This window comes from Phyllobates terribilis, unplaced genomic scaffold (assembly GCF_046119375.1).
Source record: "Phyllobates terribilis strain yellow unplaced genomic scaffold, ASM4611937v1 Scaffold_3__8_contigs__length_932513732, whole genome shotgun sequence".
Lineage (NCBI taxonomy): Eukaryota > Metazoa > Chordata > Amphibia > Anura > Dendrobatidae > Phyllobates > Phyllobates terribilis.
The window spans coordinates 50,832,515-50,859,906 of record NW_027362763.1 but is presented as its reverse complement, the minus strand read 5'-3'; the positions used below and the strand labels follow the sequence as shown (position 1 = coordinate 50,859,906).

At 43.4% G+C, this 27,392-nt stretch overlaps 1 protein-coding gene across 2 annotated transcripts in view; it reads right to left on the bottom strand.

Annotated features, from left to right (window-relative positions):
* FZD3 (frizzled class receptor 3) overlaps window positions 1-27,392 on the bottom strand; it is a 65,553-nt gene that overhangs the window by 10,540 nt on the left and 27,621 nt on the right. For both annotated transcript variants that reach the window (XM_073673873.1, XM_073673874.1), the window contains exons 3-4: window positions 18,000-18,196; window positions 14,114-15,131 (exon numbers count right to left, since the gene is read on the bottom strand). In XM_073673873.1, the coding sequence (XP_073529974.1) occupies window positions 14,114-15,131; window positions 18,000-18,196 (1,215 nt within the window). The remainder of the gene's footprint in view (window positions 1-14,113; window positions 15,132-17,999; window positions 18,197-27,392) is intronic.

The window sequence follows — 27,392 nt, the reverse complement described above, 5'->3', positions numbered from 1 at the left end:
ATTCATTATCATCGCACTGCAGAAAAGCCTGAGCGACAGGGAACCCGGGAGCCAAAAAGACTAAAATCCGGTCTGGGTGTATCCCAGCCCTACCTGTCCTGTAGCTCCCACAACGTGGGTGAACTACAAGTCCCATCATGGCCGGATAGAATATATAAATCACTATCCAGTCGCCTATATGTGTCCTAACAAGTGCTTCAAATCTACTAGTTACATCCAGAGCTGCACTCAAAATTCTGCCAGTTTTAAAAAGATACTATCCCACCGAGATACCTTGTATCGTAAGGTCATTCAGTGCCATGTCTGCACGGAGCACCGTGTTTGCACAACACTTGAAAGCACTGCGTCTCCCAGAATGTAGGGCCGCGCCGCGCGTTATAGGATCACGGCCAATCTCGTGTCTAAACGGATTCCCGCTGGCAGGAAAGGGACTGCTTCTAGAACAGTCCAAGTGCAGGTAACTCACGTCTCGCTTTAATAAATGCATGTCACAAGTAGCTTTAGTCTTAAAGGGGATGTGTGAGGTTAGGAAAACATGGCTGCTTTTTTTCCCCCTAAAAAAAAAAAAAAAACAGCATCACAGGAACGGTATTACAGCGCAGCTGCATCCACTTCAATGGAGCTTTACTGCAATACCATAGACAACCTGTGGACAAGTGGGGCGTTCTTCTAGGAAGAAGTCAGACTTGATTTTGTAATCTTGTAGAATCCCAGGTTGAGCTATATTTTAGATATTTTTTGGAGGGACTGGCATTTCACACGCAACGGGAAGTCCACTTGATAAGAAACACACTTAAAGGGAATCTTTCAGCAGATTTTTGCTATGTAGTCTGATGTAGGGGCTGAGACCCTGATTCTGACGATGTGTCACTTAGTTTCCTTGGGTGTGGCAGTTGTGCTACAATCACAGTTTTCTCTACTGCAGATCTAGCAGAGCTCGGAATGCTGAGCTGTATATAACCCCGCCCACACCACTGATTGGCAGAGAGCTGATAAGTGGTGGGGGTGTGGCTGGACCAGGAGGCACAAGACACCTAGTCCTGTAGTGATAATCTCCTGCTGATAAAACACTGATTTTATCAAAACAGCAAAACACAACCTAGTAAGTGAGGCATCACTGGAATCAGGGTCTCTGCTCTCAGAAAACATAGAAAAAAAAAAAAAACTGCTGACGGTTTCCCTTTAGTACATTGAGCCTGTCTGTGTGCCATAAACGGAAATCGGACGCAAGTGGAATAAGCTTCCGTTGCAATTTACACAGATTTCTGGGGCAAGTTCTGCTCAAATTGAGACTGACCCACTTTCAAGAAAAACGGTGATTGAGTAAAAATTGCAAAAAGACGCAGATTTTTAACACTTGCTTTTAGCAAAAAAATGAGCAATTTTTTTCGATTTTACATTTAATAAAAAATGAAAGTCGGGTAGTAAAAAAGAGAGGCAATGGCTAACTATGGCCTAAATAGGATTGCAATAATTTATAGGGGAAAATTAAATATAGTAGAAGTAGCAGGTTTAAGAGTGCATATTATGGGCAGCCTAAAATGTGCCCAATCGATTAATAAACACGCATGATGCAACTTACTCCAGCAAGCTTCTATGAACCCCCCCATGAAACGCCTGTCTTCATAACCCCCCCCCCCTCCCCCCACTAAAAAAAAAAATAATGAAACAGCGCCACCCTGCATTCAGGTCATAACAAGTACTACAACATCAATAAAAAAAATCCCCCAAACTGGCACATACCATTCACTTAACTCAATAAATCCCATCAGGGTGGCAATTACTCTGGGATTCCTTTACGTTTCTACTCTGCAGAGCGTTGCCAGGTATCACAATCAATCAGAATGACCTGGCTGTGAACTAGGCTTTTAGCAGAAAACTGGCAATAAAGAAGCCCCATTGTGGAGGAGTTTGGTTTTATCCCGGTCAGATGCAAGAAGAACTTGCTGAATCTTATCAGTCCTGAAACCAAACACTTGAAGAAAATCTCCAATTTAAAGTTCTGCCAGTAGTTCCATTATGTAGGCGGCTCTCCGAAACTTTGCGCAGCCACCTCGAGAGAGAGCGGAGCGATAGTCTCAAGTTGTGCAGATAAAACCCGAGCCTGAAAGCGAGACCGGCGGATCGTGTTGCAGCAAAAAAAGAGACATCAACAGTCAAAACTGCTTCTCTAAACTGGAAATTCAGGTTTCTCCATGACCTCCAATCTACCCAAGAAAGCTCCAGCTCCGGGGATATACACATGTCCGGTCCCATACGCTGCGCCGTATAAATCATACAGCAATGGGTGCAGAGAATTAGGTCGGAGGGTAAGAGGAGACCTAGAGGAAAAGTTTCCAACAGAACATGACCCAAATCTTCTCTTTTCCAAATTTCATGAATTGTTTTGTGAACAGTAAAAGTTGCAGGAGGATTGAAGGCTCGGAACACTTCTAACTCTTGTGCTAAAGTCAATGGCAAACTTGGCGCAAAGCTGAGAACCACAGAATGTTTTCCTATTTTACAGTCCTGCTCCTCGTTATTGCCATCCATGACGTGTAAGTACATAATGTGGAATTTCTCCTGAAAAAAAATGAATCAAGTGAAACAGTTTTTTGTATAGAGACTCGTGTTAAATACAAAAGAGCAAATGATAAACAATAATTTACAACAAAAAACAATGGGAGGGAAAAATAGCAAAAACCTAAAGCTGCTGTGTCACTGGTATTGGCACCTTTATATTAATATAGTATGGAAACACATTTTGACTCGCCTGTGGTAAATCACAAAAGAGATTCACCTGTGATTAATTGTCGTACCCATGTGACATGAATTAGCCAATGAATGATGACTTCAGTGTTTTAGAAAGCCACATGGTAGGCCCTGTTCCTTTGTCACAATGGTGAAGACAAAGGAGCTGTCTGAGGACATCAGAACTGCTATTATTAGCAAACACATGACTTCCATAGGGTATAAGACCATCTCCAAAGACCTTAGTATCCCAGTTTCAACAGTGCGCAATGTTTAAAAGTTTGCAAAGCATGGAACAGTCAAGAATCTCCCTGGACGTGGGGAAAAGAGGAAAATTGACAAGAGATGTCTTCGAAGGTGGCTCGAATGGAGTAAAAAACACTATGTCAAACATCCAAAGACCTGAAAGCCAACCTGGAACAGTCTGGGGTCATGGTTTCAACAAGTACAATACGCCGCACACTAAACCAAGTAGAGCTTTATGTACGAAGGCCAAGGAATAAACCATTGCTGAAGAAAATACATAAAAAGGAATGACTGATATTTGCCAAAGAGTACCTTGACAAACCACAATCCTTCTGGGAAAATGTTCTGTGGAAACAAAAATAGAGCTTTTTGGCAATGCCAAGCAACAGTTTGTTTACAGATGGTGCAATGAAGCTCATTCGGAAAAGAAAACCTTACCAACAGTAAAGCATGGTGGAGTATCCATAATGCTGTGGGGATGCTTTGCTGCGTCTGGTACTGGAGGCCTTGACCATTTCACAGGAATCATGAAATCAGAAAATTATCAAGAGATTTTAGAGCGAAATGCTGTACCCAGTGTAAGAAAACTTGGTTTGAGTCAAATATCATGGGTCCTCCAGCAAGACAATGACCCAAAGCACACATCCAAAAGTACACAGGAATGGTTGAAAAAGAAAAAATGGACTGTTTTAAAATGTCCAGCAATAAGTCCTGACCTCAATCCCATTGAAAATCTTTGGGATGAGCAGAAATCTGCCATTGGGAAAAAGAACCTGCAAACATTCAAGAGCTTGAACAAACTGGAAAGGAAGAGAAGGAGAAAATTCCAGCTGAGAAGAGCAAGAAGCTTATAGATGGCTACAAGAAACGTGTGGAGGCTGTCAGCAATGCCAAAGGGTGTGCAACCAAGTATTAATTAGGGGGGGCAACCAGGTATTAATTAGGGGGGCCTTTATTGCTGCGCATGCTGTTTATTCTGTTCCTTCTTTGAAATTGCAACATGGAAGTTTAAAAACAATGTTTTATTGTATTACTTTGGACCACTAATTAAAAAATCCTGAGGATATAACTTTGGTACATTTACATTTATGAAGATATTGTATAGTCATTTAAATAAATGAAGGGGTGCCAATAATGGTGAGCAGCACTGTATTCAAGCCTTGGTCGATTTCTCCGCTGATTTGCTAGATCTTAGAGGCATGAACAAAACCAGACAGACAAAGTTAAAAAAAATGCTACAGTCATCTACGTACTGGCAGATATACCCATTGGGCAAAAGAGTGAATTTTTAGTTGCAACTTCTCTGTAAAAGCTGCATGATGGTGCCTCTTTAAATTAGTTGCCCATAATAGGGGCTGCTGTAGGAAATGTTTGGATTTCCAGCTTTTAAAGGTAGCGCAGCAGCCTGGACCGTGTCAATTTACACACTTCAACACCCACCAGAAGAACTGCCTATATTTATATGCCTGTCTGGGGTGGTTTCACATTCATCAACGCCCAATCAGTGGCGTAGAATGGCGGTGTACCACCCGGGGCACAAAATTCTTCACAATTCTTGGAGGCACAAAATTTAAAAAAATAAAGTTGAGCTGAACATCCGGAACAGTGCACATACCCTGGACTTCTGGCCACTCGCCCCTGATCTCCAGGCGAGTGCCATTTTTAACTATTTCCCCAAAATTATATAAAAATCGCACATTTTCGTGCCGGAACAGTTTGTCAATTTTTTATTTTTATTTTTTAATGCCAATAAAAGCTTACACAAAAGTCTTGCCCCATAAATAGGGATGAGCGGAAGTTCAGTTTCTGGTACCCGACCTTTATTCCAAAGTTCGGTTCGGGTACCAAAACTGTACCCGAACTTGAACCCCATTGAAAATAATGGAGACCCGAACTTTTGTGCTGGAAAATTCTCTCTCTCTCCTAGAGATGAGCGGTGTTCGACTAGAACTGTTCGCCAATCTCAAATTCGAGCTGTTTTGGGCGGTGTTCGAGTTGTTCGACGAACCCGAACGATTTGCAAAAAATTCGGCTGTTCGAGGTTATGTTCGATAACTGTTCGTGCACCAAAAGCGTGTCCTGCATGTCTGGTGCTATTTAGAGCACCAATCATGCAGGGATTGTCTGCCACTCACTGTAATGCCACAGCCATGGTGGTTGTGGCATTAGAGTGATTGCCCAAATCGATGGGAACAGTGCTCACAGTGAAACATGAAAAGCCAGCAATTCAGCAGCGGCATTCACCAGTACCCGACAATTTAGAACCGAAAGAATAGAGCTTCACACATAGATTAGATAGATAGAAACATGTCAGTCACATATATATGAAGTACAGTGACAGTGTTGCTTACTGTACTTGTCATTTAGTGTTAAAATAAAGGATTTATTAAAAAAAATATTAGTGTTTTCATGCACCGTCTCTTTAAAAAAGCCGGCCGGCAATTCAGCATCGGTACCCGACAATTTAGAACAGAAAGAATAGAGCAGCACACATAGATTAGATAGATAGAAACATGTCAGTCACATATATAAGAAGTACAGTGATAGTGTTGATTACTGTACTTGTCATTTAGTGTTAAAATAAAGGATTTATTTAAAAAAAAAATGGCGTGGGGTTCCCCATAATTTTAGTCTCTAGCGGAGGTTAAGCAGACAGCTGGGGCAGATGTTTGATGCCTGGGAAGGGGTAATACCCACGGAGCTTCCCAGGCTACTAATATCAGCCCCCAGCTGAATACCTAGCCTTTACTAGCTATTAAAATGGGGGACTCCCCAAAAAATTGACGTGGGGTCCCCCCTATTTTAATAGCTAGCAAAGGCTAGGCAGACAGCTGGGGGCTGATATTAATAGCCCAGGAAGGGTGCCATGAATATTGGCCCCCTCCCAGGCTAGAAACACCAGCCGTCAGCCGCCCCAGAAATGGCAGATCCATAGGAAGCGCCAATTCTGGCACTTAGCCTCGCTCTTCCCACTGCCCTGTAGCGGTGGCAGTGGGGTAATAGGGCTGGGGTTGATGTCAGCTTATAATGCCAGCTGACATCAAGCCCAGGTTAGTAATGGAGAGGCGTCTATAAGACACCCCCATTACTAACCCCATAGTCAAAGTTAAAAAAAAAACACAAACACCCAGAATAAAGTCCTTTAATTGAAATAAAGACACAATTCTTTATTGTTCTAAATTAAACCATACTTACCATCACGCCCATTCCAGCTGAAGCCAATGATCTCCTGCAATAAAAGAAAAATAATAAACCAACCTCATCCTTACCTTTCCATGGTTCCCACGACAGCTTCAGCTCTGCTACATCGAGATGACAGGCTGGACCGCAGCAGAAAGCTGCCATCCAGCCTGTCATCCCGCAGACACTGAGAAGCGCAGGCATGCTTGCGCTCCTCAGCGTCTCTCTGTGACGGCATCCAGATGAGCCGAGTTCATGTCCAATGAACTCGGCTCACCTCATGCACGTCACTGACAGCGTGGGAAAATTCTCACGCTGAAGCGCTGAGTGCAGGAGAATTCTCCCACGCTGTCAGTGACGTGCATGAGGTGAGCTCATGTCCAATGAACTCAGCTCACCTCATGCACGTCACTGACAGCGTGGGAGAATTTTCCTGCACTCAGCGCTTCAGCGTGAGAATTTTCCCACGCTGTCAGTGACGTGCATGAGGTGAGTTCATGTCCAAGGTGAGTTCACGTCACTGACAGCGTGGGAAAATTCTCCTGCACTCAGCGCTTCAGTGTGAGAATTCTCCCACGCTGAAGCGCTGAGTGCAGGAGAATTTTCCCACGCTGTCAGTGACGTGCATGAGGTGAGCAGAGTTCATTGGACATGACCTCGGCTCATCTGGATGCCGTCACAGCGAGACACTGAGGAGCGCAAGCAAGCCTGCTCTTCTCAGTGTCTGCAGGTTGACAGGCTGGATGGCAGCGTTCTGCTGCGGTCCAGCCTGTCATCTCGATGTAGCAGAGCTGGAGCTGTCCTGGGAACCATCGAAAGGTAAGGACGAACAGTTCCTCGAACATCACGGTGTTCGACGAACCGAACCCGAACACTACGGGGGTGGCTCAACACTACTCTCTCCCCGACTTGTCCCAGGACTCAGACCACTGCAACGGACTATCGGGGGAAGCCAGTGTTCGGCATTTAGCACCGGACACTAACTGTCTGATACAAACCCCGAACTTTTAAGTTCGGGTTCGCTCATCTCTACCCAAAAAAATTACATCCTCTTTGGTATAAAATGACGTCTTTTTTTATGACCTGGGCGTAACTATAGTGGGTGCATCAGCTGCAGTTTCACCCAGGGGCCCTGGAGCCTACGAGGACCCAAAAGGTCCCTACGGTCCTTCTAAGACGACCAAGATTATTAAATATCTGGGACAGTTGGAGATTTTGCATTGGCGCCCATATGTTTCAAATAACGCCACTAGAGCAATGACCCCATCAAACAGCATCTTATACCTCAGCTTCCTTGCACCCTTGTGAATAAGGATATTTCGGTGTAATTCTTGGATTTTTTCTTTTTGGGTTGACTTTTTCTTCAAGGGAGTAACCTGAATAATTCATGATCGTTGTGTAGATGAGATCCTCTTCATTCCCACATTAACTCTTCCCTATCCGCAGGGAAAGAACAAGCGCACTGCACCACAACAGAATTAAAGGAACAGATGACAACATAATCATTAAATGTTGTTGTGGTCATATGGCACAATCGTCCCTCGCCCCCTCCCTGCAGGTACGCAGAGATCGCTGCAGAGCATCCAACAGCTGCTGCACGGAGACTCCTAGACAAAGCCGCAGTCCATCTACCCAATAGGGGCGAACAATTATTGGCTGCCATCACCAGATGCTCAGCGGAGTAACGGCCACTTCCATTAATAAACCCAGCTGATACGTTGTCATTTAGTATAAAAGCACGCAGTGCCAGAAAAACAAATGGGTGACGCAATGTAAGATGCAGACGTATAGGATCTGCCCTTATCGGGGCTGGTGTCAGCACCAGGAATATCTTGGCAGATGTCAGAACCTCGTGGGCCGGCCTAGATTATTGATGTGACCAATCATCTTTTAGCTGAATATTTGACCAAGAAAATTCTTTAAAATTCCCTGGGTCTCCCATAAAGAAGGTACCATAAAAGCTGCTGAGACCTCCACTAATCCTGGGAAAGGGGGTTCCAAAGACACCTGTTGAAATGGTGCGATAGTGGACATGTGTCACCACCGCTATAGTCGCTGTAATGAGGAGTTGTGGTCGCGCATACCCACTACTGCTCAAATTCACAGTGGGACCTCATTTTTGGGATCCACTGGGGTCCCAACATCTGTTCCACCCAGATATTCATGTATCGTCTATCTTGTGGTGATGGTCCAGTTAAGACAACCACTAATTAGGAGAACAGGGGTTCAAAAGTCCTCTTTATGAATGTAGCCTCTGTGACCACCACTCCCCATCGACAGTGAATGGAGTGGTGGTCGCACATGCACATACAAGAGTTTTGGCTACTCGTTCTTGGCCTCGGTGAAGGTCTCAGCAGCCAGACCTAAAGTGATCATACATGCATCATCTATTCTGTGGTGATTAATGTATGATCACTGGGGGTCCAGTTGCCAAAACCAGCACTAATCCCAAGGACATGGGTCCTAAAGTCTTCTCTGTGAGTGGCGCAGTAGTGAACATGTGTGACCACCCCGCCTATAGACAGTGAAGGGAGCAGTGGTCGCACATGCTCACTAGCACTCCATTCACACAGAGAGCTTCGAGACCCCTGTTCTCAGGATTAGTGGTGGTCTTAGAACCTGGAAACCCCAGAGATCAGACATTTATCAGCATAAGATAGATGACACATGTATGACCACTTGAGGTCCGGCTGCTGAGACCTCCATTGATCCTGAGAACGGGCTTGAATAGAGCAGTAGTGAGCATGTGCGACCACTGCTTCATTTTCTGTAGGAGTTGTGGTCGCACATGCTCACTACTGCTCCATTCAAACCCGTTCTCAAGATCAGTGGAGGTCCCAGCAGCCGGACCTCCATAGAACATACATAGATGGGCGATATCATATTGCACCAATGATGGGGGCCCCACGGACATGGATGACATACGCACCCAGAAAGGACACCGATGTCTGATCCTGGATGCATGAACCGTCCCACATTTGGGCACGGTTATTTTGGGTAGTATATAGGGGAAAGCATCAATAAAAAAAAAAAAAAAGTACTGCACAGACGACCATTTAACCTAAAGCCAAGACTCAGGAATGTATATATTTTTTCTATTTTTGGAGGGCTCTGTAAGGCTAACACCGATTCAATGCTTTATATTTAAGGCTTGAAACGCGTCGAGTATTTTGGTTACACAGAGAATATATTTAGATTAAAAGAAAGTTCTGGTTAACGATCTCTGGTGATTAGTGTGACAGGAGCCTGTAGGGAATGTATACAGTTTACATCAGAGTATACAGAGCTGCAGAACCTCAGCCACGCGTTTCACGCCGCATGATCACAACATTGTCCTTGTAATATCAGAGAATGGTGTAAAAGGCGACATCAGCTCTGGACAACCCTGGGGGGATTATTACTCCGTCGCAGATATGATGGCAACATGGGTATGATTAAAGTCCTGAATTTGGACAAAGCGAATGGAGAAATAGTAGCGCTGATAACAATGGATCATGGGAAGAGTAGATTCAGTTTCACAGCATCTGCGCCATGTATGCAGGGAGTAGTATATACTCGATGCTCATCTGTTCCTCGGAGACATCAGCCCCCCTCACATTGGGGCTGCAACACATTCTGCTGCTCCAGTAGGCAGCGGCAAGGAATTAACCATTAAAAGCCTGGACTTGTTGCCTGGCTTGGACTACAAGGAGGATGCAGGTGTCTGTTGTTACGTCTATGTTTATCTGGACGCCATGTTGAGATAGGGAAGACCGGTTACTATAATGGAGCGCTGTCACTTTAATGACATCCTGTTTCCAGCGCGCGTCTACTGAGCTATGGAAATTATCTAAATCACAGCTCAGTATGCGACCTGGCTTCCTGAGCTGCTGGGTACATGTAAAAAAATGGAAAAAAAAGGAAATAAATAAAAACGTAAAACTAAAATAATAAAAAATAATAAATCTTATTTTATTATTAGTATTATTTTTTAGTATTTTAATTTTACTTTACTAATATTATTAGTAATATAATAATAATAATAAAACAAAATAGTAATAAAATAAAAAAATAATAATTTCTTGGAAAAAAACTTGTAAAAAAAAAAAAATTATTTAATTTTTTTTACAAGTCTTTTTCAAGAAATTATTTATTGCTAGTACTATTTTTATATTATATTATTTATATTTTTATTTTATTACTGTTATTTTATTCATAACCATAATACAATTAAAATAAAATACTAAATAAAAAATTATAATTTCTTAAAAAAAAAAAAAACGTAAGAAAAAAAAATAGAATTAAACTTAAACATAATTTACAAAAAGTAAATAAAATATATATAAACTTCAAAAAGTAAAAAAATGAAATGACTGCTCATACAGGGAAAGTTGTGTGTGTTTTCCAAGGTCCATTGTTTTATTGGGAAGCAGAAAAAAAACAAAATTGTGTAATTATCTTTTTATTATCCAATTATTTTTCTGTGTTTTTTTATATTATGCCGCCACTGGGAGCACAGCTGCACTCACTAAAGATCCTGGGGAAGCTTCCAGGTAGACCCTGTCCAGATTACTAGGATCAAGAGGCCACATGAGATCCATAACCTGGTATTGGGGCTCTGGGCAATGGCGACACCCGCAGATGACCAACAACGACGCGTCACCCGCAGATGACCCACAACGACGCGTCACCCGCAGATGACCCACAACAGGGCGTCACCCGCAGATCCCCCATAACAGGGCGTCATCCCCAGATCCCCCATAACAGGGCGTCATCCACAGATCCCCCATAACAGGGCGTCATCCACAGATCCCCCATAACAGGGCGTCATCCACAGATCCCCCATAACAGTGCGTCATCCACAGATCCCCCATAACAGTGCGTCATCCACAGATCCCCAATAACAGTGCGTCATCCACAGATCCCCCATAACAATGACAGCCCCCCACCCTTACATATGACCGGCGGTGTGTAGTGTATTGCTGTACGGCACGTGGCTGGTTACATCGGCCGGAGCAGAGCGATAAATCTGTGCTAATCCCAGTAATTCACTCCACAAGGGAAACGTCAGAACTTGTCTAACAACTTGTTTGCCCGCTAATGGTCTACAACCCAAGCATCATAACAAATCATTGCTGGTAACGCTCGCCCTATTAATGTCAATCACCCCGAGACGCCTCCGGTGTCCTCGTGTGCAAGGAGCGCCTGATATCGGTCACACGCGGATGTATCTACTGGTCTGAAGAGGGGGCCGTGGGGAGCAGAGAGGGGTCTGCACTTCTGATTACTCATCCCATTGAAGAACACTACAGGCGGCCTCTCCCTAGCTTGAAATGGCTGATAACAGAGAACAATAGATTACACAAGAGGCAGGAGAATGACTTAATATATATGACGCAGTCACCGATGTTCTTCAAAGCCGCCCGATAACCCCTCACCGGCCCTCGCGCCTTGATATTGACCCCGGAGCCCAGGTAATCTCTGGCAGCTCAATGATATTTGCTTATAGACATCAAACAGCCTCCTTTCTCATCCTCACGGGCCTCTTTCAGGCACGGGCCCCGGATCGATTGTTGCAGAGGCCATTAATCCTCCTCCATTGTGACCCCCCCGTCTTTAGATCTGCCACCCAATCATCAGTCACAAATAGGAATTTTTGGGTTGGTCCCTTTAGTGCCGAGACCTCCGGACTGCCCTCCTTCCATATAGAAAGGTCTTCAGTAGTACAAAAAGTATTACCGCCATCATATATCAGGTCTACGGGCAGGTGGAGAATAAGTAATGGGGTTCTGCAAACAAACGACCACCTGTTACTAATAATGAAGCCATGTATTACTTTTCACAGCAGGCTGTAAAATGACATGCTGTACTATATTGTAGTCTGCTGCGCTGACATCTAGAGGACAGGCTGAAAATGACAATCAAATAGGAAACAGAGAAGTTTTCCACTTAAAAAAAAAAAAATATGTTAGAAATAAAAATATACTCGTATTAAGAAAGATATCAGCGGTGGTCCCGTCAGCTTTATTTCCAGCGGGTGCTCGATACAGGAGTCAGCCTTCTATATCACCAGAGCTGAGTGTGAAGGGGGCTGGCTGACTAGCTGATTTGAATGGCTAAGCCAGTCTCCATTTATATCATGGCAGATGAACAGACAGAAGAGTTAGCTTGTGCCGGCATTGGAAACTCTTGCCAGAGTTGGAAGTGGAGACGAACCACACGCGCCAGAGGGGATCTAAAGATCAGTCCACCTGATGAGTACCGTATATTTATAAGTTTTATATGATGGAGTTGTGCAAAATGATTCGCAGGGGCCTGGTCCAGCCCGTGACTACCGGACCAGAGCAGTCCGATCCTCCCGTTAGATGCGGCATCCTCAGCGTCTCTACTATCGTGCATGCGTCCCGCCACAACGTAGATATTTCTTTTTAAAGTGGACAACTTCCTTAATAAATACTTTGATGAAAAAAGAAAAATCTTCCTTGCGGATGGCTGATCTTAAAACAAGTCTGTGCAGAATACCGGGGCAGTCTGTGATACAGCAGATTTAATATCAGTAGTGACCCCTTGTGAAGGATTTTTTATTATTATTTCTGACAGTTCGAAAATAGTCTAATGCCGCCATACAGTGCCTGTACTGTACAGTTCTCACAGTATACCGCCATATAGTGCTGTCAAGTAAATTTACAAATAATTTTATGTTTAAATAATATATGATATAAATAAATCTGCTATATAGTTGATAGATTGATAACCATAGGTAGCATGATGGAAGTTTTTATTTTGGTGGGTGGGAACGAGGTGGTAGAAGGCTCCTTTTTCCTACTCTATAATCTGGTCATCTAATCGTGATCTGGAGGATTTTTGTAAGATTTTTATAGAAAAAAAAAAAAAGCAGAAACGCCCGTCTGATGAGTTTACAGAGTAAACACTGGCCGGCATTAATGTTACTGCCATTGTGTGCTGAAACATAATACCGTCCTCTTATGTTCTGTATGATGAGAGTGCTCCGTACCAGGTTTATTTACCAAGACCGGTGCGGAGTGCCTTAAAAGCAGAGGCCAGGAAAGGAAACAATCCTCCCATTCTTATTATATCCAAGACTGGGAGCGGGCCGGAGGTATTAAAACTTCATCGTGTCTACTGTAGGCAATAATTAAGATAAAAAAGTAAAAGGAATCTTAATGTGCCATTTATTGCATTTTTCCTTAACGGAGACCTGCACCTAAAGGCTTATAATATCGTAGCAGAAATAAAAAAAAGAATCTCTAGCTCTGAAGGACTCAGCGTATTTGTATATTACAAGTACATTTCATTGATTTCAGTGAGGAAAAAAAAAAAAAAGTGTAATACCTTCTTCCTCCAGGGGTGGAGCTGTAGGTAAATTGAAGAGTTGCTTTGCCTGGTTTTCCTTGATCACAACTGATCTGATCAGAAAGTAAACAGGGGTCCCCCAATGGTAAGCTTATATAAATAGGATTTTTGAAGCACAAAAGGACAGGTGGGTTTGGATGAAGAACTGGAGTTTATAGGGCATTTAAAAAAAAAAAAAAATTAAAAAAAGTTTGAAAAATGTTTCCAAATAAAAAAAAAATCCCTCAAGATCAATATACACCTGAAAAGGGCTTAAATCAAGGCCCTAGACCACGCTCCAAGATGATCTGGTCAAGAATCCTTTATTTTTACCAAAAATTCTTGGTGAGGGCTCAGTTACGGCACCATCATCGATCAGTTGACTTAATGGGTTTTGAAACGCTTTTACCAGTACAGCACCATACATTTGGTAGTGGCTGTGCCAGGTATTGCAGCTCAGAATAATTCACCAGGAGCTGGAAGACATGGAAGCGCTTGTCGAAACACTGAAGCCGCTTCAGCCAGCTAGTTGGTGGTGTGCGGGGAGACTTAAAAGGGAGACCCTCAATAGTATAGTCCAGGAAACCACTTTGAATCCCATGAGAACAACCCTTTAAACGCTTACCTGGTAGGGGCATGGTATGTGATATTCCTTGCAACGTTCTTGGATCCATGTGGTCTCCCAAACCCCTCGATATGCCTGCTCGTAAAAATAGCAGCCAATCACGATCAAAAGGGGCACGAGGTAAAGTACGCTGAAGACCCCGATGCGGATCATAAATTTCACCAGTTTGTCCTGGTTTTCCTTTTCTAATGGAATTTCAATCCGTACTCGGTTCAATGAAATAATCCCAGCCAAAAGGAGAGACACCCCGACCACGACGTTCAGGCAGAGAGGGGCCAGGACGAAGTATCTCAAGGCGTGGACATCGTAGAGGCCTACAAAACACACACCGCTGATGTTGTCTCCTTCGATTTTGTTCATGGCTAGTAAGATGATGGTTAAGGTTCCTGGGATGCCCCATGCACTGGCGTGAAATAATAGTGCTTTCTTCTCAATGGCTTCACTCCCCCATTTTGGAACGGCAGCTAGAAACCAAGTAATGGTAAGGATGACCCACCAAACGCTACCAGCCATGGTGAAGAAGTAGAGGACCATGAAGAGCATGGTGCAGGCCTTGTTGTGAGATCCTTGGGTCACGGTAGAAGCCTTGTATTTGCTGGTGCTGGCCGAGTTGCATGCTACACGGTCTTCTAATAAGAACCCAATGAAGAAGATCAACGACACCATCATGTAGCAGACAGCGTAAAATATGATAGGCCTCTCGGGGTACCGAAATCTTGTTACATCGATAAGAAATGTCAAAAAGGTGAAAAGGGTGGCAGAGAGACAAACTATGGATATCACTCCGATAAAGTATCGAGCAAATGAGAGTTCTTCTCTTCGGAAGTACATGTGTGGGCAGGGTGGAGAGCAGTCACGTACTCCTAGAAATGAGTAACCCAAATCTGGCTCAATTTTTAGCTCCCGAGGACACCAGAAGCCGTAGTCTTTTTGCACTGCTAGAGGGGTAATGTCCGTAGGCTCACTGGAAAAGCTGATGTCTACCAGACGGGGATAGGGCTCGTCACAATCGGGGAACCTACAATGCAAAAATAAGACATGCAGTTACCAAGATGTCTTCTTCAACATCTGCCGTTTTGCTAAATTCATAGATGCGACCAGCATTTGCCCAAATATTCCATTTTTTACGTAAGGCTCTGTGCCATTGCATAATGGTCCAACCGGAAGGAGAGATTGATCATCAGTAAAGCAAAATTTGGAAATGGTGATAAAACGCGACAGCCTAAAGCCAGGGTTACAATCTTCACCATAGCGAGACTTGCTATATTGATGATAAGTGCCCGGCATCAGCCACCTGGATTATTTAAGAGGACCCTAAAATCATCGCTCTTGGTAGAAAGTGTAAATCCAGGTTGTAGTACCAATCTTTTGGTTCCTATACATTTTCCATTGTCCTATGTGAAAAGTGCTTAAACGAGTACCTTTTAACTTGTAATTTCGCCGATCAGAGCTCGGATGAGCAGACTGTATCCCTGGCTTTAAGCTGGTCATACATATTAGATGTCTGTCTGCCGAAAGATTGTCCGGCCAACCGACATCCCAGCTGACTCCCCTGAACATATGAGAACCTATTCGGCGGACGGCCATCTCCGCTGACTCCCCCGATCGTAGGAGCGCTCGTTCGGCCGACCGACATCTTGGCTGACTTCCCCGAACATATGAGCGCCCGTTCGGCCGACCGACAGCATAGCTGACTCCCCTGAACATATGAGCGCCTATTCGGCCGACGGCCACCTCCGCTGACTCCCCCGATCGTAGGAGCGCTCGTTCGGCCGACCGACATCTCGGCTGACTTCCCCGAACATATGAGCGCCCGTTCGGCCGAGCGCTCCGGTGTGGTCTCTGAGAAAGCTGCCGACTAACGCGTTGGGCCGATGGCTTGCGTCAGGGAGAACAATGCGATCCGACAGTCCGCAATCAGACATGTCGGATCGACATCTCTCCAGACCGTCAGTCGTCTAGAGCCTCTATATATATTAGATAGTCTGTCTATCCTGTTGATATTGGCAGGTTCAGGCATCATTAGTCTAATGTATATGGCTGGCTTTAGGCTGTCGAGTTTCATCACCATTTCCAGTTTTGCTTTACTGTTGAACAATCTGCTCCCTTCGGTGACCTGACCTGCCCCACGTACAAGGACATGCTCTCAGGGTGATTTATCCACACTTGTGTCCCCCACCCCCTTCCCTACCACAAGAGTTATTTTTGAGGCAGCAGGGGCCAACATAACAGGTGGTGTCCAGTTTCAGACCATCCAAATCCTCTTAGTGTAGAAGACACTTCTCTTATATGTATCATATGTAAAAAAAAAAAAAAGTAATTACTGCAATTCCACAAAAACTTACACCTCAATTTAAAATAATAAAAAAAAAACCTCATCCAGACGGTTGTAGGGAGACATCATTTTTTTGCCTTTTTTGCAAAATGTTCAACTTGATAAATACGTGTACAGAATTGCTCCACCATGAACCCCATATCATGTAGTTTAGGGGTTGGGCACTGCGCGTTTTGACCAGTTTTGGTGAAGATAATAAATAGTTAAAAAATTCTAAAACAAGCCCAGTAGGGCCATTCGGCCATTTTCTTGGGGTGAGGACTATAACTGGAAAGGTTAAGACGGTAGAGGAGTCCAGCGCGTTTCACATCACTTTACACTATATATCAGACGGAGGATTCTGGTCAAGCCCCCAAAAATTTATAACCATGACAAAGTATTTAGTTTCAGGCACATTACATGGGGATTGGTACTGTCGTGACCTTTCTCCTTTGGAGTAATTTATAGTAAGAGACTGTCTCTCAGCTGTCTCTACCTCGACCTTCAGGCCGGCCATAAAAAAAAAAAAAAAAAAAAAGAGTATTCTTCACACGGATCTATCCATTAGGGTTGACGGTCACAATGATGCAAGAATCTGCATTCCCTGAGCTCTGCTACCTCTCCTGAGGACCCAATACTTTTAAACGTTAATGCGAAACGACTGCCATATTATAGGTGGCCGGATGTGGCGTAAAATGCATTGGAGAAATGGCGCAAGGGACCATTGTCAACACAGCAGAGGCCACCGTTTACCCAATGCACATGTCTTGGGCTTCTGACGAGCGTCATTCTAGCGAGAGCCACCAAGATGACACAGAGTTGGATCTTGTAGAGCAAATTATAGGTTCCCTGCCCCACCACCCCTTGTCCTATAAGTTGGCGTATAGCCTACAAGATGTCTGCGCCTTGGCCAGGCGGCGAAAAGATGCCCCTATATTGCTCCACCTGTACGGGTCAGGCTATGTGTGCAGGGAGAAGAGATTAGAGGAGTATAAACTTTATTTTTTTGCGGTTGGGGTAGCACAAAGATAATAGGATTAGTTTTAGAGGGGCACTGAAGATGCATCATTATTTTTTAATGGGCGCTAATTGGGCATTAATACTTTCTAAAAGGAGTTACTTGGGTTGCATTAGGTGCTTTAAAGGGGGCTTTATTTCTTGGTTACTTGCGCTTGCAATCCACGCTACGCCATTGGTGTTACCAGTGGGACAATGAGCTTTAAAATAACCAATCATAATCCAACTAAATTATATATCAGCTATGACTGGGCCCCTGTGCAAGAACAATATATGGGCCCTTTGCAGCTCAAGAGCTCCTAAAAATGCAAAATTGCACCTGCTTTGGAGGTAGAAATGGGCCCCCTTACCTCTTGGGCCCATGTACGGCCGCACAGGTTGCACCAATGATATGTCCGCCCCTGACTGGTTTCTACGAAGCCCAACGATCTTCTATACTAGAAGTGTTGTCATGGGCACCCCAGTTTTTTTTAAGTTAGGGATGAGATCTTGCAACATTGATTTTTTTCACGTCTTTTACTTAGACCTTAGCAATGGATTTGAGAACTAAATTACCGGCTACACTCCATCTCTTCTGGCCACGACACGCCAAACATATCCATGAGCTTGCGGCAATCATTGTACGCCCGCTGGCATAACCTTCGGCAAGGGAGGGTGACCCGGCCATATTCAGTGCAGACGGGCGCATAGAGAGCACACAGGAACGGCCTGAAGTCTTTGGAGCACTCGAGGTTTACCATGGGGTGGAAAGGCTGGAATAGATCAATACAGAAAAAACGTTAACGGAAGGTACAAGAATAAAGAAAATACATAAAACGGGGTATTTATGACCGCCGGCGATCAAATCATCACAACGTCTGTAATGTGAAGCATTAGGGCAGAATCTTGACACAGAAGGACATGAAAAACTTATTAAAGAGGTATTCCCATCTCCATGATCCTATCCCAATATGTAGTAGGTGTAATAATAATAATATTAGGAAATACCTCCAATTAGAAATGTAGTATAGTTTTTCTGATTCGCCATGTCTCTTTCCTCATGTATCCATGGTTACGACCACTGATATAGTGACAGTTAGCTAATTGCTAGTGGTCGTAACCATGGATACCTATGCTAGTACAATGCCCTACACATGAGGAAAAAGACATAGCTTATCAGAAGAACTATACTACATTTCTAATTGGAGGTATTTGCTAATATTAAAATTATTACACATCTAGATAAAAACCTTCCGCTATCATCGTTTTTGGGACGAGTATTTCACACAGCAGTTCACCTAAAATCGGACAGACACGCATTTCACATCGCTAGTCATCTAAAAGCTATTGCAGGTTATTTCGCCAGTGTCTGGCGATTGTGGTTTCCCATGGCTCTGCTATGGATGGTGACGAGATACCTTTAGTGGGAAAGACTGGCACCAGTTTAACTTCAAAACCTCTCCACCTTCACCATTAAATAGTAAAAAATAAATAGTAAAAAAATAATAGTAAAAAAAATAAATAGATAATAAATAGTAATATTAATGAGACGCCAATGCAATATACCGAAATGCTCCGTCATGTAAAACAAGTAAAAGACCCTAAAAGTCACTTAAAAAAAAAAAAATCCTCTGTAATTATGAAATGCAAAAAAAATTAACTAGGAAAACTGGGAGGCAACTAATATGGCCGTCACAGCATCCGTTTCCATACAGCTGGCACCTGCCTTTCCCACCTTGCGATGCAATCATGGACAAACAAATGGTTGCCATTCCCTCACGGCCATGTAGGTACTCCTGTGATTCCCAGCCACAGCTCAACATACCCAAGTATTGGCATATATAGGACTAATTATTAAATGATTGCAGATGCAAGTCACTGTGCAAAGAAAAAAAAAAAAAAGTTTTAGATAAAATAAAAAAATAAAGTATATTCGGTATTACATAACATAAATCATTCAAAACAAATAAAAAGCGTAACGCTCAATGCACATTTATGGCCTTTACACCATTTGTCAGTGTAATATATATATATATATATATATATATATATATATATATATATATATATATATATATATATATATATATATATATATATATATATATATATATATATATATATATATACATACATATACACATATACATAGTACAGACCAAAAGTTTGGACACACCTTCTCATTTAAAGATTTTTCTGAATTTTCATGACTTTGAAAATTGTACATTCACACTGAAGGCATCAAAACTATGAATTAACACATGTGGAATTATATACTTAACAAAAAAGTGTGAAACAACTGAAAATATGTCTTATATTCTAGGTTCTTCAAAGTAGCCACCTTTTGCTTTGATGACTGCTTTGCACACTCTTGGCATTCTCTTGATGAGCTTCAAGAGGTAGTCACCGGAAATGGTCTTCACTTCACAGGTGTGCCCTGTCAGGTTTAATAAGTGGGATTTCTTGCCTTTTTTTTTCAGCTGCCTTTTGGGCTATGTTCACACACGTTAGGTTTTGCAGCGTATTTTTGCTGCAGATATTTATGCAAATTTTCAACTGTGTTTTGCAGAACCAGCAAAGTTTATGAGAAACCGGAATTCTCTGTTCACACGTTTTGTTTTTTTTGCTGCATATTTTGTGATTTGGTTGTGTTTTTGGAAAATAGAGCATGTCACTTCTTTCAGCGTTTTTGCAGCGTTTTTTCACCCATAGGAAGTAATGGGTGGTCAAAAAAAACGCAACAACATCTGTGTTTTTAACGCCGCTGTTTTCCTGCCAGAAAAAAGGTAGCAGCAGAAAAAAAACACAACATGTGTGAACATAGCCTTACAGTACCAGCAAAGTCAATGAAATTCCAGAAATTTCATGCACACAGCTTGGTTTTTGTTTGATCAGTATTTTGTGCTTTGCATGGTCTTTTGCTCAATAGAGCATGTCACTTTCAGCGTTTTTCACCCATTGTCAGTAACGGGTGGTGAAAAAAAACGCACCAAAAACTCAGGCGTCAGTTTTTTCAGCGTTTTTTGTGCCAAAACCTGATGGAATAGAATGAGATTTTATTTTTTTTCTTTCACTGAACTTTATGTACATGCATGAAGAGACAAAAAGGGACAGTGAAAAAACAGCAGCAAAAAAACGCAGCAAAATACAAGCAAAAAACAAAGCAAAATCCCAAAGAAACCTTCCTGGCAAGAGATCAGGTTTAACTTCAGAAAAATAAAAAAAGCTAGAAAAAACGCAATGTGTGAACATAGCCTTAAAGCCTCCTAAAAAAAAGAAACAAAAAAACCCCACACAACTGTGTGAAATTAAACTCAGGCTGTGTTCACACAGCGTTTTTTTTTTTTTTTTTTATAAATTTTTATGTCTGAAAAATCCGCACAAAAAAGTGTTTTTTTTATGTGGTTTTCGTGTATTAGACTTTGTTAGTTCTTCAATCTTTATTTATATAGTGCCAACACATTCCGCAGCACTTTACAATTCAGATTGATTCAGTAGTCAAATTTGGAGAATTTTTTTATAGCACAAACACCCAAAGAATTGACATAGTGTTTATTTTTACCAAGTGGGGAAAAGAAACAGCACATGTGCACTAGAGGTGCGTTTACCCATTGAAACCAATAGGATATTTATTCAGAGTATTTGAACCATTTTTTTTTTATTTGGATTTTGGACCAGAATCTGCTCCAAAAATCCATGTACATACCCTTATTGTTCAAACACGGGAATGCCATATTTGAATTTTTCTGTAAAAGTTTGGCGTCAAACAATAAGGCCTCCATTACAGCTGCAGTGTGGTACTTGCCAAGGTTTCCAGCAAACCTGATTAACAAGGATGTGAGATGTCGTCAGATGTCGGGAATGTGGAAACATGGTATTATCTGTCCCAGAGACAGACTATAAGTAGAGAATAATGAGGATACTGGCACAGGCCGGTGTGGGGGGTATTCGGATAACGCACGTGTAACACTGGAAGGGATGTTTCATGATGGGAGGTGAGGAGGATTGTCAGTCACCAGGTTTGGCAATGGTCGCAGGTAATCAGCATAAGAGCCGGTATTACGAGATCAGATCGGATTTTCAAAATATCAACCCTAAGCCAAACAAACACTGATCTGCTCCTCGTCTCCGGTGCCAAGATGTAATCAAAATGGATATACGAGATTAAATTATAGGATATGACACCCTTGACGGGAGAGATTTACTAAATGCAATTTCTTGACTATGGGGTCAACCCGACTTCCCTAGTCTATGCCATCATTCGTTTACTTAGACCACCACGGCCCTACCACGAGTCTACTGAGATTTGCCAAGTGCCAATGTCGTAATAGGTCGTGCCACAGATCTTTCAGGGTTTTGGTTTCTTTGAAAGCACGAATAGTGTTGCAGGTGGCATTATTGCTATTGTTAAAAGGGCCGGAAACCCTGACGGATTCTGTCATGAGACCCACCAAACCCAAAAATTGAGCAAACTGATCAAAGGTCAAACTAAACAGATATGTTAAAAGGAGACTGGATTGTAAGATATCTAAAAGGCTTTGGCGCCTCTTCTAAAGTGGAAACGTCTCCAGATCAGGTGGTAATTGGGCCACACATGGAGGAGATCTGGAAGTTATCAAAGAAGCAGAGAGGCTATAATGGACCACAGGTCAAAAAACTATAGCTGGGCTTCAGGTTAACCACCAATCATCAGGCCTGTACATAACTTGACAGCAGGCAAAGAAGAGCTGACATGATCCACATAAAGACTAAAGGCCTCCATACACATTAGGTTAACGTTGGCCAATGTGGCGCCCCTGAGGGTTCAGTCGCCACAGAGGTACTGCACCTCACCCAGAGGTGTGGTGTCTTCTTCTCTCAGGTAAGGAGGGAGTGCTGCCCGGAACCCCAACACCCGCATCCAACACTACACTGCTCCAGGCCGGCTGGAGGGGCAACATGCAATGTGTTTTCCTGCTGAGCCCTGTCCCTGGCTGGAGTGGGGGGAACCCAAAGGTAGGGGGAACCAGTAGTGGGTGTGGGTGGAGGAAGTAGGGTAGGGGAGCACCATAGAAGGAGGTATATAAAGGGAAGCCATCTTAGGGTGGCAGGTCAGTTCAGTAGATCAGAAGAGAGTGTTAGTCAGTCAGGGAGCAGAGTCTCCTTAGGAGCTCTGCTCCACAAGTGGGGCCTAGTGATAGAGGCCCAGGAGGGGAGCAGAGGAGGAAGGCTCCGTTCTATTGAAGGGATCCCAGGGGGTACGGCAAGTGCAGGACGGCACCCGTACGCCTCGAATCTGTCAGAACACAGAGGGATGAGGCCGCAAGAAGGGGACCGGCCCCTGGACCAACCGTGTTACTCCAGGTCTCGGCTGGAAAAACCGGAGGCTTCTGGCTTTTATAGTGCAGTTTCCAAAGCCTCATCCTAGTCACCGTGAGGGTCAAGCAGGTCCGGGAACTCCAAGTTGCCCAGAGGGACTTCAGAGCACCCGAGCAGGACTGTAAGTGGGGAAGCGCAGGGCAGGAGGGAGAAGACCCAGCGTGAAGTCGGTCTAGAGAGGAACACAAGAAAGCGGGGTTCCGTCAGGTGCTCCTAACCTACCTGAGGAAGAGCTGAACCCCCGGTCTGGTGAACACAGCGCAACGTGGGAGGCTGGCACCCGCGCAGTGTATCAGTGGAACGTACATGAGAACTATGAGTAAAGACTCGGATGACTGCACCGCACTGCCTCCGTCCATTATTTCAGCTGCGCCATCACTCCGCCTGCACTACAAGTCCCAGCATCACCACCCACCAAACTCCACACTGCCCCGGGGGCCTGCTCCACCTGTGGGGAGCAGAAACACCTCAGCTGCCATCCCATCATCCCCCGGAGGTCTGCAGCAGCGCTGGTAAACCTTACCAGGTAACACAGGTGGCGTCACAAACTATTTATTTTATTTTTCCTATCCAAGTTACAATCCCCCTTTTTGTTGAACGCCCTGGGCCACGGACCGGGCCAGCTACTGTGACATATCCCCCCCCCAGCATCAATAGGCCCAGCTGCTGAGTACCCCATTGCCCTGGTGGTGCGTCACCAAACTGGTCAATATCGACCAACATTTTGATGTGTGTGACGACCCTAGAAAATTTATTTTCAAGGGAGTTAAGGATCAGACATGTCAGATTTCGGACTAGCAAGCTTTTTGTTCTCATTAAGATAAGTCACCACCAGAAATGTCCAGCACAGAGTCAAGCAAGATATCTACCACCTGAACCATCATTCGGCCGACAGCTATCTAAAATGTCTAGGGGGCTTAAGACTACATGGCAAATTGAACTCTCTTAACAGGGTACAAAAAAAGCAACAACAAAAAACCCTGATGACATGACTAACCAACCAATCAGGCTATCCTTCCTCTTGTCCAGCACATTTCCATGGTGTCATTGATTAATGATTTTGGTTAATAATTTAAGGGAGTGGAATAACTGTTCAGACATGTGAGGTGTCAGTGACTGAAGAGCGTGGGAGAACCACTGGACCATGGTCAAAAGGGTTAGAAGGTTAGTTTTTTGGAAAAAAGGACCCTGAACCCTATGCACTTTTGGGCACTCCAAAAAGCCTTGATGTTTTCAAACATTTGTGGTGCCTGGACAACTAGTTGAGACCGCTAAAAAAAAAGGTTGGAGTTGCTTTCTGAGGGGATCAAGAAGAGAACACTAGAGCTATAGTTGATGTTTAGTTCACTTTACAGTATAGTTCTTAGGTTTAACCAGATGAGAAGATGTTGAAGACCATGGCCTACAGAAAAGTACATGAGATATATCCAGTTACTGCACAGTAGATATGGTCGGTTCTTATACCTTAACCACACTGAGCCTTTAAAGAACATGAGAACGATCTCTATGGCTCAAATTTCATACTCTTCTGAGAAGTACTTGGCCATAAAACGCATAGCCTGAAGGGCAGAACAGATAGGAATACTAGGAGAGGCATTGTGGTAAAACTAGTTGTGGCCACAAAATCTGGTACCTCGAGTCAAACAGTGCATACTTCTCCGAAACGTCTCTAAGTGTAACCATTACCTGGAAACCATCATAAAAAAAAAGCTTGCATTCAGAGGTATAATATAACAAAAGTAAAAATATCCATGTGACAAAAGTAAAAACCAACAGTCTCCACACTCAAGAACATCCTCCAAAATTGTACAGAAGAAAATGTTTATTAACTGTGTTATGGGTCTCCAAAATGTGAAGGTCTCCTAAACCCAACACGGTCCTAAATGTAGGGTATTTTTACGAAAGGTAATTGAATTCCTTGTGAACCCATCCTTGAGTACGAATATCACAGATGACCTTCAAATCTTGGACAAAATGAAACGCGTGCTGGGAGAACAATTCATCCATTTGTTTTGCAAATTACTTGAAAGTATAAAGTTAAGAAATTTTGAAGTGGTATGGGCCAGTAGGACAACAAAAAATCAAGGTAATATGTGGGGAATGGCACTAGTGTTGACCAAAAAAAGATTTGTGCGGTCCTGGTCTGGCATCAGGTTTGGCCTTCTGTGTCAGCCGAACAAGGGAAGTCTTCACTTTCGTGGTCGGCTTCCTTAGTCTGGCATCCTGGCCTCAAGCGTCATCATCACTTGTCTTGCGCAGCAGGCATGAGGTTGCGAGGCCCAGCAGATGCCAGAGACAACCAGGATGCTAGGAGGAGGATGCCGGCTGCAGAAGTGTCTTGTCTGGCGGCCATGGAGGACCGGACTGGACGTCAGACATGTCCAGGGCAAATATTTTTGCTCGACTCTAGATGATACAAAATCCTAAAGGAGTTAGACAATAGGCGCATAAAATAAGGAGAGGACGCGCCAGACCTCCTTTGGTGTTCCCCTACGCCTCAAATTTGTCCACTTTTGTTTCAGAAGGAGTCAAAGTAGTCAGTGCTAAAGAAATGGAAGGACCTCTTCCTAGTCAAAATTTTTAGCAGCAAAATGGGAACAAAGATAAGAGACGTAGACCCTGCCCAGAGTCTTCAGATTGAAATTAACAGGGCCTTTGTCCTTGCTCCGTATCCTCCTCCTCCTCCTCTTGCATTTTCATCTCCGTAGCCATGGGAAGCCCCCGCTGCCGCCCCTTCAAGCGTTGCAACAGGCCAAGCTTAGCAAGGGGTGTGAAAAGGGTACCAAGTCAAAGACCAGATCTACCTCCTGGAAAAAAAAATTTGAATACCAACTTTTGTCAGGTCACAAAAGACTCCGTCACCATGGAAATCATTTTCTGTGCAGAGATTTCGCGCACAAAAGGATCGTAGTTTGCAAGGAACACTGAGGTTTGGTTTCCAAAATTAAGGGGAAAAAAAAAAAAAAGAATCTAGGGTAACTCTAATTTTTGGATTTTTATAAAAATGGAAAAAAAAATTGTCGATCTTCATTATCAAAAAAGCTAATGATAAAAAGTAATAAAAAAATATGGGGAAAGATTGAAAAAAAATAATCCAAATGGTAAGAAAAAAAAAAAAAAAAAGGGGATATATTTTGCATTTGGGCCCAGAAAAACTTCAGGCTACGTCTTTGAGTAGACCATATTAATTTATCCCCTTCATTTCTTTGCTCTTTAGCCCAAAACTACATTGACATTACCTTTACTTCTATTTAGATCCACAAATATTTGCTTAAAACCAGATTGTCAAAATGTGACTGATCCTACAACAAAACAACACCCGGATAAGAAAAAATATGTCATCGGGTCACACACACGCACACAGAGGTAACGGCACAGTTATTCAATAGGTCTACATGAAACCAGCCTTCAACTGAACTAAAAAAGGTTAATATTTGCTTAAGACATAATATGTTACTGTGTGTATGCCCCCCCATTACAAAAAAAAAAAATTCTTAAAAGGAAAAAAAGTGTGAAAAACAATCCACCTGTCCTCAATGTTTGCAGAGAAATCTATCAAGTAGGAGAACCTAAAGCGTATGTGGCCATATTTTATGAAGAAGATCTCCGGGGGGTGAATGATATGTCCCTTGAAGATTGCACTCCCCTCCATGAGGCTGAAGCCCCTGCTCCCAACACGGGGTGAGGCCTCGAGACATGGACGGCCACCTACATCATCCTCTCCATTCAATGCACATATAGGTTCAGAGGTCCAAATCTCTGGAAAGCTGTGTCCATTGTGGGGAGTACCCCAATTTATTCAAATAAGGGTCCTAGTGTGGAGAGATACCCTTTAAAGGAAGTTTGACAACTTTCAAATAGACTTTATGTATCAATTCCTTTTTTAAGATATCAGATAAGGAGCTACAATTGTATCCAGTCTAAACAATGCTCTGTGAGCTAAACAGACCAGGGGGATTTCGGAACGGCTTACGTGCCGAACCAACACGGGTGGATAGACTGGTCGGTCACAGTTGCATCAATTCCACTTCAGGAAATTAGTAGTTTCCGGATATTAGAAGGAGGTACAATTATATAGAGTCTAAACAATGCTCTGTGAGCTAAATAGCCAAAACTCCTGACCAGAGAGATTTGTGTGGCAGCGGCTTCGCTTAAACTAACGTCGTCCGAACCCACCAAAAGCCTAAGATGTATGTGGTCCTCCCAATTACCCCGTTGGGGGCAGATAAGCTCCAATTTTTGACTGCCGATTCAATTGAGATAAGACGTCACAGGAAGGCAGCTCTCTCGTAGAGAGCACAGGAGTGCTCGGTAGAGCGAGCGTTCCTGAGTATTAAGAAGTCAGGAGAGATCGTTGACAGCCGAACTATCGTCTGACATCGACCGTCAGCTACCTATTGTGCATGAAGTAGCTTTCGGAGTCCTGTTGCCCAAGTTCAGAAGACCTAAGAATCCAGAACATTACTGTATATGACGACTCATGGGCAGTCATCCATGATGTTGCCATCTAAAAGGCCTCCACGCACCTTAGAATAAAAGTGTCTGTACCTGTAAGTATAAGCGGGATTGGTTTATAGTCTCGTGATTTTTCCCCAGAAGAATACGGGAGTG